General features: G+C 35.3%; 1 protein-coding gene across 2 annotated transcripts in view; it reads left to right on the top strand.

Annotated features, from left to right (window-relative positions):
* Window positions 1-2,061: 2,061 nt before the first annotated feature.
* Window positions 2,062-17,575, top strand: part of WDR41 (WD repeat domain 41) — a 45,318-nt gene continuing 29,804 nt past the window's right edge. For both annotated transcript variants that reach the window (XM_007175881.2, XM_057541776.1), the window contains exons 1-4: window positions 2,062-2,392; window positions 4,593-4,708; window positions 15,675-15,723; window positions 16,956-17,087. In XM_007175881.2, coding sequence (XP_007175943.2) covers window positions 2,342-2,392; window positions 4,593-4,708; window positions 15,675-15,723; window positions 16,956-17,087 — 348 coding nt within the window. In that variant the 5' untranslated portion in view covers window positions 2,062-2,341. The remainder of the gene's footprint in view (window positions 2,393-4,592; window positions 4,709-15,674; window positions 15,724-16,955; window positions 17,088-17,575) is intronic.

The following is a 17,575-nucleotide window of genomic DNA, read 5'->3' as shown; positions in this document are numbered from 1 at the left end:
GGAGAAATTACCCTTCCTGACTTCAGACTATACTACAAAGCTACAGTCATCAGAACAGTATGGTACAGACACAAAAATAGACACATAGATCAATGGAATAGGGTAGAAAGCCCAGAAATAAACCCATGCATTTATGGTCAATTAATCTACAACAAAGGAGGCAAGAATATACAGTGGAGAAAAGACAGTCTCTTCAATAAGTGGTGCTGGGTAAACTGGACAACTACATGTAAAAGAATGAAATTAGAACATTCTCTAACACCATATACAAAAATAAATTAAAAATGGATTTAAAACTTAAATGTAAGACTGGATACTATAAAACTCTTAGAGGAAAACATAGGCAGAACACTCTTTGACATAAATCATAGCAATATTTTTTGGGATCTGTTTCCTAGAGTAATGGAAACAAAAGCAATAATAAACAAATGGGACCTAATTAAACTTAAAAGCCTTTGTACAGCAAAGGAAACTATAAACAAAATGAAAATGCAACCTACAGAATGGGAGAAATATTTGCAAATGATGTGACCAAGAAGGGATTAATTTCCAAAATATAGAAACAGCTCATACAGCTCATTATCAGAAAACTCAAACAACCCAATCAAAACCTAAATAGACATTTCTATAGAGAAGACATACTGATGGCCAAGAGGCATGTGAAAAGATGCTCAACATTGCTAATGATTAGAGAATTGCAAATCAGAACTACAGTGAGGTATTCCCTCATAGCAGTTAGAATGGCCATCATCAAAGTCTACAAATAATAAATGCTGGAGAGGGTGGGGAGAAAAGGGAACCCTCCTACACTGTTGGTGAGAATGTAAATTGGTGTGGCCACTATGGATACGGGATGGAGGTTCCTTAAAAAACTAAAAATAGAACTACCATATGATCCAGCAACCCCACTCCTGGGCATATATCCAGAGAAAACTCTTAACTTGAACACAGGCACCCCAATGTTCATAGCAGCACTATTTACAACAGCCACGACATGGAAGCAATCTAAATGTCCATGGACAGATGAGTGGATAAAGAAAATATGGTATGTATACACAATTAAATACTACTCAGCCATAAAAAAGAATGAAATAATGCCATTTGCAGCAACATGGATGGACCTAGAGATTATCATACTAAGTAAGTCAGAGAAAGACAAATATCATATATCACTTATATGTGGAATCTAAAAAAATGATACAAACTTATTTACAAAAGAGAAATAGACTCACAGACATAGAAAACTAACCGTTACCAAAGGGGAAAGGGGGCTGGAGGGATAAATTAGGAGTTTTGGATTAACAGATATACACTATTATATATAAAATATTGAATAAACAACAAAAACCTGAACAGCACAGGTAAGTATGTTCAATATCTTGTATAAAGGAAAAAATCTGAAAAGGAATATATATGTATAACTGAATCACTTTGCTGTATACCTGAAACATTGTAAATAAAGTATACTTCAACAAAAAAAGTCAAAAAAAACAGAGGATGTGTAATGCCTTCTATTCTTTAGGGAGATTATGTGAAACAGTATAGCATACAGTTAAGAGCACTAATTTTGGAGCTAGGGTATTTGGTTCCAATGTGTGTAGCCGCTTTCTGTTATCCGTAGACAAACTACCCAGTCTTTCAGAGGTCAGTTTCTTTATAAAATAGGGAGTATAGACAGTATAGGGTTACTGTGAGGATTTATGTGAAGTCTTAGCACAGTACCTGTACTACGGCACACAATAAATACTGGCCAGATTTATTCTGGTGTACACACGTGCCACTGGGATTAGTCCGGATGAAAAAGCCTACTGAAGTAAACCTTCTCCAGGCAGCTCTTTAGGAAACCGCGGGGAGATGGAAAGGCTTCCTGGTCCCCAAGCTTGCCAAGTGAAAGATGCAAAAGCCATCTAAAAAGGGAGGGGACTATTTATTCTTGGCAAGCACTTGCTTAACGACGGGCTCCAGTTGCTGCGTTCCACGTGTCCACCAGGGGCCGCTCGAACTACCCAGGCTCTGGGCCCAAATCAGGCGACGCCCCGCGCGTGCTCACTCGGTGCCGCGCGCGCCTCTGAACCTCCGCGGACGCCCTAGGTTTCGGCTGCTGCTCCCCTGGCGGCTACCCTTAACCAAATCTCTTGCGGGTGGGTACGGCAGCTCTTTGGGGACAGAAGTCTTCCCTCTTCGTTGCGCTCTGCTTCGTACTTCGTATTCTGGGTAAATCTGAGAAGGCAGGTATTAGCGCCTCTGTTGAGCTGTTACCAGAGAGGTAGGAGAAGGCTGAGCCTGGCGCGGAGTTCGGGCTGACTGGGGCCTAGGCCCGTGAAACGCCGTCGCTGCCCGGATGTTGCGATGGCTGATCGGGGGAGGCCGAGAACCTCAGGGACTGGCCGAGGTAAACACCGGGGTGGACCCTGCCTGCCGCCGCAGAGGCTTTGCTTGCCGGAGCTGTGGCTTGTGTGAGCCGGGCTCCTGACCGGATGAGGGAGACCCGGCGGAGGCGGGGCCTGCGGGTTGCGAGGGCGGGGTCGGCGGGGTTGGCGGGGTCGCGGTGGTGGATTGCGAGGGCTCTTTCCCTGAGAGGTAAATCCATGTTCCACTAGGTGTGGAAACTGAAACTGACGTAGTTCAGCAACAGGCTCAATGACGCTTAACTGGTCTCCCCACGTAAACCAGTCTCATTTCAATAGAAAAAGTATCCGGTTTGGTAGAGACTACGAAACGGTGACTGCATATTTACACTTCTGGTTTGTTTGATATGGTGTCGCTTCCCAACATCAACTGATGCTTGCTCATGGAATATGAAATTAATTTGACTGTTTATACAGAACCAAAAATATAATTATTTTAAAAAATAAATTTGCTTAAAAGTAAAAAAAATTATATTCTAGCTGCTATTTTGGGTTCCATAGTCACACTTTCTTCATGGGACTGAATAACTGACCAGACTAATGAGATTTACATTTGAAATGTTGCGAATAAAATAATTTTGGAACCTGAAAAGTGTCGAGATCTGGAATTTATTTCATATGCCACTGAAGAATAGAATTTGCGTTGGATTCCCTTTTATTTTTCATAGAAAATATTTGTTTTGATTGTTAAAAAAAAACTTGGGTGGTTGTAAGCAGCGTTACTTCTCCGTTTTAACTTCCTCATATTTTTGCAGTTGAGGCTTATTGTCTAATTTTTAAGAAGTATTTCTTATATAAAATTAGGCTTATTTCAGATAGGCTTAAATTCTAAAGGTTATGAAAGAATTGTGGAAGAGTGACTGGTCCATTTGTGATATATATGACAATTATGTATTAACCCGATTATTTGATTAGTTATAGAATTTGATTAACTAATTCTGCCGTGCTTGGCAAGCTTTCATTTGGGGGAAGTGGTATACAGTTTTCAGATTTCTTGCCTTTGCTTTTCTCATCAGAACCACTGCTAGAAGGGAGATGGGATAAATAAAAAATTACTGCTTTGAGGGTGAATTAAAAAAAATTCATGCGTGTTAAATTGTACATTTCTTCATGTAAAAGTACTTCAGTTTTAGAACTGCTGTGAATCTGTACATTATCAGGACCAAAGATTTTCCCCTAATTATACAAGAACCTTGTATCCAGGCTTCTAGTTTAAGCAGTGTTTGTCTGCTGGGATGATTTTGCCCCTTAGAGGACATTTGGCAATGTCCAGAGATATTTTTGATTGTCACAATTTGGGGGTGGGGGGAGAGGTTGGATTTCTATTGGCATCTAGTGTGTAGAAGCCAGGGATGATGTTGAGCATCCTTCAATGCACAGGAAAGCCCTCAACAAAAGAATTACCTAGTCCAAAATGTCAGTAGTGTCAAGTTTGAGAACCTGCAGTTCAGAGGTTAAGAACACAGGTTTTTATCATGAAATAGTACTGGGTTTGACTATAGAAATGGGGTTGATAAGATCTACCTTACAGAATTATTGGGTGAGTTATGAGCCATATGTGCTTTACACAGTGTGTGGCATATGGACTGCCGCCCATATGTTTGCAAATAGGGATGAAGGTGTGTAGGTATAGAACTGAGCTTACTACTAGGTATATGTTATCAGTTATCTTTATCAATATTATTGTCTGAAGTTGAATTTATTGAATTCATTGACTGAATTATTTCATTTCTTCCTTTATTCATTCAGTAAACACGTTGAGTGCCTATAATGGGGTAGGCACTGTTTTAGTCTATATTTTACCCCTTTGACCTTCAGTTTTGTTTCTGCCAAGTTTTAATTGACAAACACCCATCCTAAAATATTTTGTTGGTTTGGCCCATTGATTATTTAGGTCAGGTTTATTGAGGTGTAATTTCCATAAAACAAAATACATCCTTTAAAAATTTATTTTGAGTTCAAAATTTTAAATTTATGATGTGGATTTGTGGTAAGAGAAATGTTTTATGTTAAATTGGCAGTTACTTGATATTAGGGGAAATAATATATAGTATTAGAACATAATATCTTACAGTTTTTTAAACCTTGTGTTCTTAAATGCATACCATGTGTTTTATTTGAATGTGGTCTTTTATCATAAATCATTTTATCTTTTTTTCTCTCTTTTTTTCCCCCCATTACAAGAAATCTCCTTTACAGACAATAGGTGAAGAACAAACCCAGAACCCCTACACTGAACTGCTTGTACTGAAAGCTCATCATGATATTGTACGGTTTCTGGTACAGTTAGATGATTACAGGTAAGAAACTCTAGTTTTCCAATTGACTGCTGTTTGGAAAGAGTTTTTAGGGAATTGTATGTTAAAAACAACTTCAAAATTAATCCAGCTTTTCTAAAAATTTCAAAACTGATCATTAATAACATTTAGTAGAAATTGACCTCTGCCTCTTGATGAAATATGTGTCTGAAATCTTTTTGCCCAAAAGTCGGGATATCGTTTCTGGTGATTTTATGGTTATTTTTGTTTGTTTCAGGTTTTGTTTTGTTTTGTTTTGGTCTTTTTGAATACTCACAAATATATTCTCATTAGTTTAAAGGAAGTGTATGACTTTAAAATGTTGATGAGACTTTTAACTGTATGTTAAGGTGAAGCTAAATTTGAGAACGAATATGGGAAATGTTTAAATATCAGGTACCTTCCAGGAATGTACTGTTTTTAGTGGAAGGTAAGGTAAGTATTTAATCTGGATTTTTTGTTATTTGTGAAACCCTTTAAAATGTACATTATTCTGTATTTCCTTGCTAACATGTATAATGTTGTGTTTAATATATTTGCAAATAGAGATGAAAGTGTGTAGGTCTTAGAACTGTAGATTTAGCTTATTATTGATCTGTATACCTGTCTTATTAAGACTTTGTTCAACTATACACTTATCCTTTGTAGCCTTAATAACAATTACACAGTTAATTGTGTAACTGTATAATATTTATCTTCCTCTCTAGATGAGAGTGAGGGCCATGTTTTTTTTTTATTCACCACAGTATCTTTAGTATCTGGCACAGTGCCTTACATGTAGCAGGTTATTAATAGTTATTAAATGAATGAATGACTCCCTCAACTATTAAGTGTACATGTTGCATGCCATCCTAACTCTCTAACTCCACTTTTCTTGTCCTTATCAGTTATTCCCCTATCATCTCTTAATTTCTCTTTTGCCTTTGATACTGTCTTTTTTTCCTTCCATTTTTGACTCAGTGGGTGACTGCTACTGTGCTTATTTCTAATTCTCACTGTCACTGCTGATGTTTTTTAACCTTGTCTTCTCTTTGCTCTTTTTATGTTTTTGGTATTTAGTTGCTTTTCCCATGTGCAGCGCAATTCTGGCACTACCTGGAGTTAGGTTGAATTTTAAAGGTTAAGGGCACAGTCGTGTACAACAGTCCCTTCACCTCAGTCACAGCTGCAATCTCCAGGGTTCCCAGGCCACCTGCACTTCTGACCAATTAGCTACAAATTCGTACTACCCCCTCAGGTTTGATTATTCTCTAGAATGACTAACAGAACTCAGGAAAGCACTATACTTATGATTACAGTTTTTTTATAAAGGATATGATCGGGACTAGCCAAATGCAGAGATGCATAGGGCAAGGTCTAGGAGGGTCCCAAATGTAAGGCTTCTGTGTCCTCAGGACACATCACCCTTTCAGCACATCAATGCATATCACCAGTGAGGAAGCTCACTCAAGCTCTGGGTGTCAAGAGTTTTTATTGGGGTTTCATTACATGGGAATGATTGTTTCAGTTATTTGCCTCATGATTGAACTCAATTTCCAGCCCTTCTCTCCCTGCCATCCCCTCCCTGCTCCCCCAGGTTGGGAGGTCAGGATGATATCCCATGGCTCAAAGCCCCAACCCTCTAATTGCATGGTTCATATTCCCCACATGGCCAGTCCCTATCCTTAAATTGTCTAGGGGTCCACCATGAGTCATCTCATTAGCATAAACTCAGATGAGCTCTGAGGGGCCCAGCTCTCTTTTAGAAACCAGGGACAAGTCCAGCCAAATTATTATGAAAATATGCTCCTCAACTTTTGCTTGAAAGGATTTGCCTTTTTTTATATTACTAGCCTATTAACACGATTTTCATGTTGTGATGTGAGCCAACCAAATTATAGTATGTCAACCATAGTATAATAATCTTCAGCCTTTTTGGTAATACTTACTGTTGCTATGTCCTAAGAGACATTTACTTATTTATTTAGTCAGTCATCTTTGAAACTAAACATTTTTGGAAAGATAGGACATTTGGACAACTAAAGTTTTCTTGTACCATCTTTTACCATTGTAAGATGCTACGTAAGTTAAAAAAAAAACAATGATTTCTTAGACCATAATCCCTAATATTTGGGCTTTAAGGAGTCCTCAAATAGTTTTGTCTAAGAAAGCTAAATACAAAATATACAGTATACTTTCAGGATGTGGTCTTTAAATTTTTTTTTAATAGATTAACTGTTAAGATTCCATGTTGATTGCTATCTGTCCTTTAAAATGTCTTCTTGATTATTCTTACTACATAGTTAGAAGAATCTGCAGAAAAGGCCATCTTGTAGAGTAATGATCATTGTACAGGTACTGATATTTGATTACCTTTTCCCAAAGTGGTGCTTGTGTATACTTCAGTTATTCAATGATATAGTAAATGTTACGTAAACAGTAAAAAGCTGTAGATGAGTATATCAGTTATCTGTTGTCCTTGTCAAATATCAGCCCAAATTTAGTAGTTTAAAACAAACGCTATTTATTTATTTCACTATTCTGTGGGAAGGCATTTGGGTTAGGCTCAGCTGGGTGGGTTCTTTTGTCTCTGCTGGGATCAGCAGATCTTGGTTAGGTTCACTTATGCTTTTGTGGTCACCAGGTAGATTGGCTGGGGTTGGCAGGTTTGTAGTGGTCTCAGCTGGGATGACTGGGGTCTCTCTCCATGTGGTTGCTCAAGTGCTGGTTCACATAGGGATGGAGTTCAAATACCAGCAAAAGGGCAAGCCCCAGTGTAAAACTCTTTTCAAGTCTGTTTTCATCATGTTTGCTGTTGTTTCATGGGCTAAAGCAAGTCAGGAGCTGGCGTGAATTCATTAAGTTGATAAATAAATTCTACCTCTTGATGGGAGAAGCAACTAAATCCTATTGCAAATGGTGGTGGAAATAGGGAGATTGGTGGCCATGTTTGCTGTATACCACAGTGAATCTAAATGTCTAGAATAGATTTTTTTAAAAAGCCTACTTTTTGGCTTTTGCAGTCAAGTGAACATATTACTACATGAACCACATTTAGTTCTTTGTACTCAAGTCATGACTTTGTCAAAAGTTACATATAATTAGGTATGAAGTTTTTTACTCAATTGCAGACCTGAAGAACTTTCAGTCTGTTTTGTTTTAAAAGATTTAATTCTGTAGTGTACTAGAAAAAAAAAACAAAACTGAAAGAGTCATTATTGATAAGAAATACATTTGAAAATATACAAATGATGTAACTATTATAAATAGTAGAGCTCAGTGTTTTCATTCTTGATTTAATAGTTTAGATAGTTCAGATATCGTTTTACTGTTACATGTGTACATTATATATGCATTGTCAAATTATAGAAATACCTTTCCAGTTTTTAAATAAATATTGTTATACTTTTTATGTTTTTATTTAGTTTTTATAGACATCACATTCTGGTTTTTTGGTCAGCTTTTGTAATCCAGGTTTCACGCTTCAGGTCTTTAGATAATATCATTTTATTGAGAATTTTGCAGAAGGATTTTCTTGTTTTCTCAGTGGCTCAGCTAAAATCAGTGAGTGGAAAATTTTCTCAGATTGGTTTTTGAAGATACCAAATAAATCCTGTATAACCTAACAGACAGCAGCCTTTTCTTTTCTTCTTTAGTATTTTTTGAACATGAAGTGAGGGTCATATTGATTGGGAGATCACTAAAGAAGGCTAAGCCTCAGCAAGAGTCATCCAAAAAATGGACTGTGCTAAAATTGCATGTAATACTCTAGCATTTGACACATTAAACTAAACTGAGTTCGTAACACATTTTAAGAATAGTTTTCTCTGTTGCTCATTTGACCATCCCTTGCTCCTCCAGGAAACAGACAAGGTTATGTAGGATGGTGATCATGACTGGAAAAGAATCAGATGACCCATGAAATGCCAGACTGAGAACAAAATGTACCTTAGGGTGACTGGTGAAGCTGTACATTCACAAGAATCTAGACAAACTCAGTACAGTTTGATAATTCACTAACAGCAAACAATATGTTACATCTTTAAGACAATGTTCTAAAGCTAAGAATATCTTTCTCACTAACACTTAGAGAATAGAAGTCAGTAATCAAGATCATTTAGATCCTCCTAATACCTGGTTTCCCTGGGAAGTAGACAATAAAATGGAATTAAGCATGCAAAAGGTTTATTAGAGAGAAATACCATTGAAGGGAAAAGGGAAGAAGCAGGATTGGACAAGGGGAGCTGTCTCAAACTGTGATGCAGATTTGACAAAGTCTCTGTAAGCCCAATGTGGAGCTCTGGAGGAAGGAATGCTCTTTAGATGAGTCCTGCATTAGGGAAATAACTAGGAGTGTTTAGCCTGCATTGCTTAGACATTGGCTGAGGGCCATCCAAGAATGTGCCCTGGCTTCCACCAACTTGCTTATGTCCCAGGGGCTGGGGGCCAACTGAGATAGTTTGACTTCAACTTGAAAGCTGAAATGGACCCTGAAGTCAACAGCTGGAGGCAGATAACCATATTCCTCATAGCTGGGCAGCAAGTCCTCTCTTGAAGGGGTATCTGCAAGTCAAGATCTATACTGCCTTTCTATACAAACTCTATCTTGAGATCAGTAATGTTGGATGAGAGGACATTTTCTTTATAGAAGAATTCAAGTTAGGAAGAATCATGGAATTGGAATATTATAATTTCGCAACCTCTAATAGAATAACAAATTTAGGCAATGGTTATTTTTTTTTTTTTTATAGCTACTTTATTTATTTCTTTTATTTTTGGCTGTGTTGGGTCTTCAGTTCGTGCGAGGGCTTTCTCTAGTTACAGCAAGTGGGGGCCACTCTTCATCGCGGTACGGGGACCGCTCTTCATCGCGGTGCGCGGGCCTTTCACTATCGCGGCCCCTCCCGTTGCAGGGCACAGGCTCCAGACGCGCAGGCTCAGTAGTTGTGGCTCACGGGCCCAGCTGCTCCGTGGCATGTGGGATCTTCCCAGACCAGGGCTCGAACCCGTGTCCCCTGCATTAGCAGGCAGATTCTCAACCACTGCGCCACCAGGGAAGCCCGGCAATGGTTATTGATAGCTGTTAACATCACACACACACAAAAAGATTGTTAGAAATTATATTTCCTGTTGGGGTATATAAACTGCTTATGAAGTGGTCTTACCAAAAAGTCAAATTCAAATATGATTAAGTCTTTAGATCTCTCAATTTACTAGAAACACAGGGGACAGAGGTGCATATCAAATGACAACACAAGAAGGTAGCTAGCAAAATCCAGACTGTGAGAGCTCTGTAAGACAAATGTTTAATTGCAAGGAAAAAAATACATGAAGAAAGAATCAATAGAACAAGAGAGACTTTAGAGATCAGTTGCAGTATATGAACCTTATTTAGATCCTGCTTCTAATACACTTAAAAAACATTGTGAGACAGGGAAATTTGATTACACTGTGGTGACATTAAGAAATTAAATGTTAACTTTAGTTGTGATGTAAATATATATTGAAATATTTATTGATGAAATACAGTGACTGGGATTTGCTTCAGAATAATCTGCAAAGGGAGGATTGGCTGTGGTACAGATGAAACAGTATTGGTCATGAGTTGATAATTATTGAAGACACGTTACCTGGAGATTTTTGTTATACTGTTTCCACTTTTATATATACTTAAATTCTTCATGATGAAAAGTTTAAAAATGATATATATTTGATATAGAGGGAAAAAACGCCAATTTAAAAGGTATTTTTGTTTCAGTATAAAATAAAATTTTTTCTTAGATATTATTAGATGCAGGAATCACACAGATGGACATGAACCCATCAGCTTAATAAAGTAATAACTAGCAAAAAGCTGGACTAAAGGTTGTAGCTTTGATATACAACCACAGTGGGTTTCCTAATTTTCACCCTGAGTTACGTAGACTTCACTGAATCACGGGTACTGCTGGACATCTGCAAGCCTCCTACTCGGATGTAAGTTTACCTCAGAAATAAGAGCAGACCAGAATGTTGCCTCTTTATGCACAGACAAATCTCAGAGAAAACCCAGAAGGGTCTGAACTGAGCATACTCAATTCATTCTCTTAAACTCATTTATTACATCAGTGGGACAGAGAGAGGCCAAGAACTTTCTCTAGTAGAAGTTCCTTCAGAGACACTTGAGCTCAAAGTAGTGGAGGTTCCCACTAATAGAAATCACAGGGATTTTTTTGTATTCTAATACTTGTAAACTTGATGTAGTTTAGCTTTCTATTTGTGATTTGGGGGAGGGGAAAATTTACCAAAGGTTTTACCTTTCCAAATGACCATGGGAACTATGGAATTTTTCCATCTCTATTCTATTTGTGAGACATTCATATTGGAATTGTGTTAATACATATGTATTACTTAATCAAGGAAAAAAAAGTTTTAATGTTCAAGTACATTGTGAAAGAATCAGTGACATCAGTATCTATGGCTCCTGAAAATGCTTTGAAGTTGCCTTTAACTTCTCTTACAAGTCTCTGTCTACAAACTTCTCTAACTTTCTTCAAGTAATTTTAGAATACAAGATAAGTAAAAGTTCATTTTAAGTGAAAATTTTGTTATTTTTTATTTTTGTCTGGTTTCTGGTATTAACATTTTTCAACTTTACTGCATTGTAAAAACTATACTGTTTTAGTTGCATCATGATTAGAAAGTACTTGTGGATTTGGTGGGAAGTTAGTTAACCACAGGGACTTCTGTATTGCCATAATAATACTCTATTATTTTTCCAGTGCTTTATGGTTATGTAAATATTGAATACAGGAAAGTTTATGTTCAGGTTTATGGATTATCTTTTTTATGTCCTTTAAGGTTATGTTTGAATCTGTAGCACCTTTGACTTAATTGAAATAAATTCTCTTGAATAAGGACTATTAAATAAGCATGTAGGTAATGGACATAGGAATTACTTGTGGAAATATTTTATTTTGTACAAATCTTTGTGAACCTTTGCTATACTTTAAGCCCACAGTTAGCAAGAATGAGAGTGCTTTCTCTGAGCTGTCCAAAGAAAGGTGTTTAAAGGAAATGATTTCTATAAATTGAAATGAGTATAACTGAGAATTCTCAGTGGATTCATAATTTGGACCCTGTAGCATTCCATAATAATGTAGACTGTGAGCTCTTCAAGGGCAAGAACTATCTCATTGATCTTTACCCTCAGGATCAAGCATATAGATATACAAAGTTAATGCTTAATATATAGTTAATGCTTAATATTTCTTGAATGAGTGGATCATTGACTCTCACAATTAATTTAATTCTCATAATGAGGGAAAGAGAGGATGGAACATTCTAGAAGCTCTGCTATAGGTCTTCATTAAATCACACTTCATGTTTTTAAACTTTTTTCATGCGTATAGTTTTTGCTTAGTCATTTAATTAAATGTCATTAAATTAAATGTACAGTCTCAGTGAGTATTTTTAAAGAGTTGGTTTCAAGTTGAGAAAACTTGAAGGTTATGCATAAGAATGGGACAGGAAAATGAAAAAATAAAAGGAATTTATTTTTGTATGTGGTGAGATTCTGGGCTTTACATATTTTGAATTTCTAGTTTTGACAATATGTTGGTATATTAGTCATGATTGAAGGGAAAAATGAGGTTACATTAATACTATTAATCTATTTTACAGAGCCCTTTTAACACTTAAGTGTTTGCTTATTCATTTATTTACTGAAAAAGCATTTCTTTAGTCCTTTCAACCTGCTAGACATAATCAGAAATTTGTTGGACTAGAAAGTACCATTTTAGAAAGATCAATAAATACGACAATTACTATATTTCATTGATTCTAAAAAGCCTATTTTTTCCTATTGTAACATCTTTAAAATTTGGATACATCATATAATTGATGGTGTCTTTCATTAATAATTGACATCATTTTTTCCTTAATAGTACATAAAATAATAGTATGTCTTATATTTGATGAAATATAGTACATTTCTAAACAATCACTAAGTTTTAAGATCTTGAATCAAGAACAACATGTAATTGATCTTGGCATTTCCCTAACACATGACATAAAATCTCACTAAATACATTTTGTGCTAATCAGTAAAGAAGGATTTCTCTTAAAATCTTATCTTTAGATTTGAATCTTTGGATTCTATTAATTTAGAGTGTTTAAAAATTTTTTTGGTATATTATTATATGACAGTATAGCCACTATTCTTCCTTCTATTGACTAGATTAAACCTTATTGACATCTTAATTACTTCTTTTTTATGGTTCATTACTTCTTTTAATCAATTACAGTGTATCTTACTGTTAGGGATTCTTGAGTTGAATTTTCATTTCTGAAAATTTGGAGATGGCTGGAGTGTGTGCTTGACTGATGAGGATAAACTGATTTAGTTTAAGATAAACTGATATAGTGCTGCTAGTTTTCAGTTATTCATCCTAGGAGAATGGATAATTGTAATTTGCAAATGATCTCCCACCCTTTTATTAGTTAGTTTGTGATTGGTACTAATATGTAGCAAAGTCATACTGGTTTACATTTTAAAGCTTCATGTTTCCTCTTTAGAGCAGGTAATAAGAAATACTGGAATGGCAAAAAGAAAAACCCCAAAACAACAGAATATATGAGAATTGAAAAGCCTGAATAATATACACACTGGGTAATTGACCTCTGAACAATTAAAAAAAAAAAGGGCTGTGATTTCATTCATTACTATTGAGCGTTGTTTAGATTTAGCTTTTGTTCACCACTGATTGAATTAAAGTTTGAGGTGAAATGCTCTGTATCTCATTTCTAAACTCTCAACCGTTCAGTCATCTCTCATTGTGAAGTCATGAGATTCAGACATGATAAAACAATAATGAGAAGTTAGCAATCAGGGTTAGAAAAAAGTATGTATTTTAAACCTGCACTCTTCTAAAAGGGAGAAAAGCAATTATAAGAGTTTCAAGAATCAATAGAAATTGATGGTTTATACCAAAGAAATCTGAAGACCTTGAGTTCTGCCCACCCCACCATCATGATACAAATAAAAAGAAATCAGTAGGCCTAGAAACATAAGCTATTAAAGATTTACATCCAGCAACTATTTTTGATACTCAAGGCATTGTTTAGTGTTTTGATTCAGAAAATCTATGTAATTAAACATAAATTACATTTTAAAATATAAAATGATTGTTTTCTTTTTAGTCTCCATATCTTTTATATTTCATTTTGAAAATAAAATAAATGTTAGGTATAGATTTTAAAATAATTCTTTGTGTGATTTCTGTCTAGTTAACTAAGACATTTTAAAGGTCCTTTCTGTTAAAAAGATACGTAGCTCTATATTAAAAAATTACTAACGGACTTTGTCAGACTGTATTAGGCCAGTTTCCCATCTCCTGGATAATCTCTTAGCTCCTGCAGTAGAAGATTTAAGCAAAGGATTTTGAAACGAGTGCTGGGTATGGGAATTGTCAGAGCCAGTGAAGACAATAGCTATTTGTGAGGCTTTGAAACTGAGCATGAGAAATTTGAACTTGAAGCTCAGTTTGGAGTGTTTAGGAAAGTGTTACATGACTGAAGTAGCGAGATTATATGGATATCTGTAGGGTAAAATTCAATAGAACAGATACTCTAAGGAACAAAGTAATTCTTGTGTCCTAATGTATCACTTCTCTGCTTTTCTCCCAATGAAACACATAAGGCTTAACAATGATTACTTTAATGAAGCTGTTCAAGGCATGCCCAGATTTTTGTGAAAACACACTAACAGTCTTGCAAGGAAGTAACACGTTTTCTAAATGCCATAGCTGCTAACGGAGTACCATTTATTAGTGGTTGTTAACCATAACCGCATGCAGTTCATAGCTGGCTCTCTATAATACCACTTCTTTCTCTCCTATTCAGAAAGCAAACCTTGAATTCAAGTGAATGAAAGTGATATTATGGGAACAACTGAATTGATTTTGATTCCTTAAAGAATCATTTACAGCTCTGCAGTGACCTAAATGGGAAGGGAATCTAAAGAAGAGTGGATATATGTTTAACTGATTCACTTCGTTGTACTGTAGAAACTAATAAACATGGTAAAGCAACTATATACTCCAATTAAAAAAAATCATTTACAAACTTGTGTACTACATTATTAATAACAAATTACTTGACATGCTTTCAATGTGATTGCTGTACACCACTGCGTGGGGACACTGCTTGAGAGTAATGTTTGATTTTATTATAATGCAGGCACTATGATGAATAATCCTGTGCCAGTGATTTTTCTTGATAGTGTTTGTGTCATGGTTATCTTCTGCTCTACAAAATATAGATGATTGTTCCTTGACATGTAGTGAATGGGTGGTAAAGAGGAGAAAGAAGCTATAATTTAGTTCATCACAGCTCTTTTTTCATGCCATGAAGCAAACTTACCTTTACCTCTTTTCATTTCAAGAATTTTCGCTGAAAAAAACAAAACAAAACAAAAACCAAACCTTCCAAACCAAAGAACGCAGTATTTATGTAGAAAGACCACAGAGCTGAGGGGAGCAAAGGAGAGAAACTGGCTTTAAATAGTAGAGTTAAAATATCTAAATATCTTTACCTAGAAAGTAAGGAATCTAAGGACATGATTCCTTTGTTCCACTCCTAGAATATCACTTCCTGTCACTGTAGCTTTTCCTCAGCTTGGTTTCATGTCACTTAAGTCAGGGTTTAATCATTATAATTTTAAAGCAAGGAAGGACTTTAAAGATCATTGATAGATCTCCCTTATTCTTAGTCTAGCAGTTTATTCATTTTGACTCTCTGAATGGTCTTATTTATCTTTGGATTCTCAGTACCTGGCACAAAACTTAGAAGGTATTCTGTAAATATTTGTTAAATTAGCTTAAAGAACTTAATCTGTATTGATACTAGTAAGTCAAAATACCATTAATAAGGTCTGATGGTATCTTAGTAATCTTAGCACTTAAATGTCATCAGTGATTTTTTTTTTTCTTGACCTTTTTTCTCTAACCAGATTTGCATCTGCTGGTGATGATGGAATTGTGGTTGTGTGGAATGCCCAGGTGTGTATTGTTTCTGTGTGGATTGTGTAATAAAGACATGACTGTATGCATTCATAAACATTATCTGGATATATACCTGCATATCAGTAGGTTGAGACTAATTAATGCTCGAAAGGGCTGCTTAGGATGAATCCATTTAAAATGAGGACCAATGTTCCATAATAGAGTTTTTTTATGTAAGATTTTTTCCTGATAAACAAATGCTAGATTATGAAAATAAAAGTTTTAATCTTAATTAAACAAAATTTAAGTTATCAGCAACTATGCACTGATTCTGAAAATGAATCAGATGTTGATTTTTGTGGAAGACAATTTTTCTGTCAGAATCGTTTGATAGCATAATATAGCATTCTTATCATGTTTGACTATAATAGTAATGTAATAAAAGGTTTATTTTTTCAAAACTATTTAAGGCTTTACCAAATTTCTCTAGGACTTCTCTTCTGATCCTTGGATTCTCAAATTATTCTCTTTTGAAGCATTTATCTTCTTGCCCTTGTTTGGGTTGTTATCTGGTCTGACTCAGTCAAGATCCTCATTTTTCGGTGGCTTTGCCTGTGATTAAAGCAGTTTTTTTAACATTATGTTCATCACGTACATCATGAAATCCTGCAACCTTGGAGAGATTTGCAATTTATCTTATATTTACATTGCATTTTTGTATGTTTACTACTTGGGAAATCAGTGAGAAACTGATAGATGAAGACATTGGATGGATGGGAATAGCTGTTGATGTTAGAGAGAAGTAGAGTCCATACTGACTTTACGAGTGGTTGATACATTACTGGATATATATATCCAATTGTTGTTACTGTTATGCTGACTTTTATTTTCTTCCACAGCGTTATAACTGTGAAGACTTAGATAACAGATGCTTGCATAATGAAGACTCCTTATTTTTTTCCTGCTGATTAAGTTACTGATATTTTTATGCTTAATTTACACAGTTATAATCTTAAAACCATATGGAAAGAATACTCCTTTAAACTTCCTATAACAATCTGCTAAAAATTAGTATTTTCTATTAGAAAATAATTAAAATTAGTTACAGCTACTCTTTTAGCACCTAATGTTTAGATACTATTTGATTGTTTAAAGTTGAATTATAAAATCTAAGTAATTTCAGATGGAATGTGTATATTTTCTACCTGGTGATTTTTCTTAATGTTGTCATTTAAGATTATTTAAGTTATGAAATATGAAGTACTATTAACATTTTATTGATATTTCAGACAGGAGAAAAACTTTTGGAACTCAATGGACACACTCAAAAGATAACAGCTATTATTACATTTCCTTCTTTGGAAGCTTGTGAAGAAAAAAATCAACTGATCTTGACAGCCTCTGCTGACAGAACAGTTATTATATCCTTAAATCTAGAACCAAGTGACGTAGCTATGGTGATCCAAGGGACCAGTACATATGTTGTTAGTCTTTATCCTCTTGGGGTCTGTCTGTACATTCTGTTTTAGCAAAAATGATTTTGTTCTAGCCTTCATAAGACAGTTAAAAGTATTAGGCGTCTGAAAAGTATTAGACTGGAAAGTGCAAGTTAAGGCTTATTGTTGTTGGAAACTTCATAACTAAAGCTGTTTTTTTCAGAGTTACTATTATATCAAATTACATAAAACAGAGGAAATGGGAGAATGTGGGCTTAAAAATATTTATCATCTCAGATTGCTTTTCAATTTAGAGAAAGATGAGTTGAACTGGAGAATAATTCACATTTTTTTTTTTCTGTTCATTGTACGGCAAAAGAAACTTAATGGCCCCAACCCATAAGAACTTTTTGAGAATCTGAGTCTGGCAAAAAAGCAAATTACCATCTGCTCAGTGTTTAATATATTTAGTA

This window comes from Balaenoptera acutorostrata, chromosome 2 (genome assembly GCF_949987535.1).
Source record: "Balaenoptera acutorostrata chromosome 2, mBalAcu1.1, whole genome shotgun sequence".
NCBI lineage: Eukaryota > Metazoa > Chordata > Mammalia > Artiodactyla > Balaenopteridae > Balaenoptera > Balaenoptera acutorostrata.
Note: the sequence above shows the minus strand (reverse complement) of the source record. Positions and strands in the feature narration are given on the sequence as shown.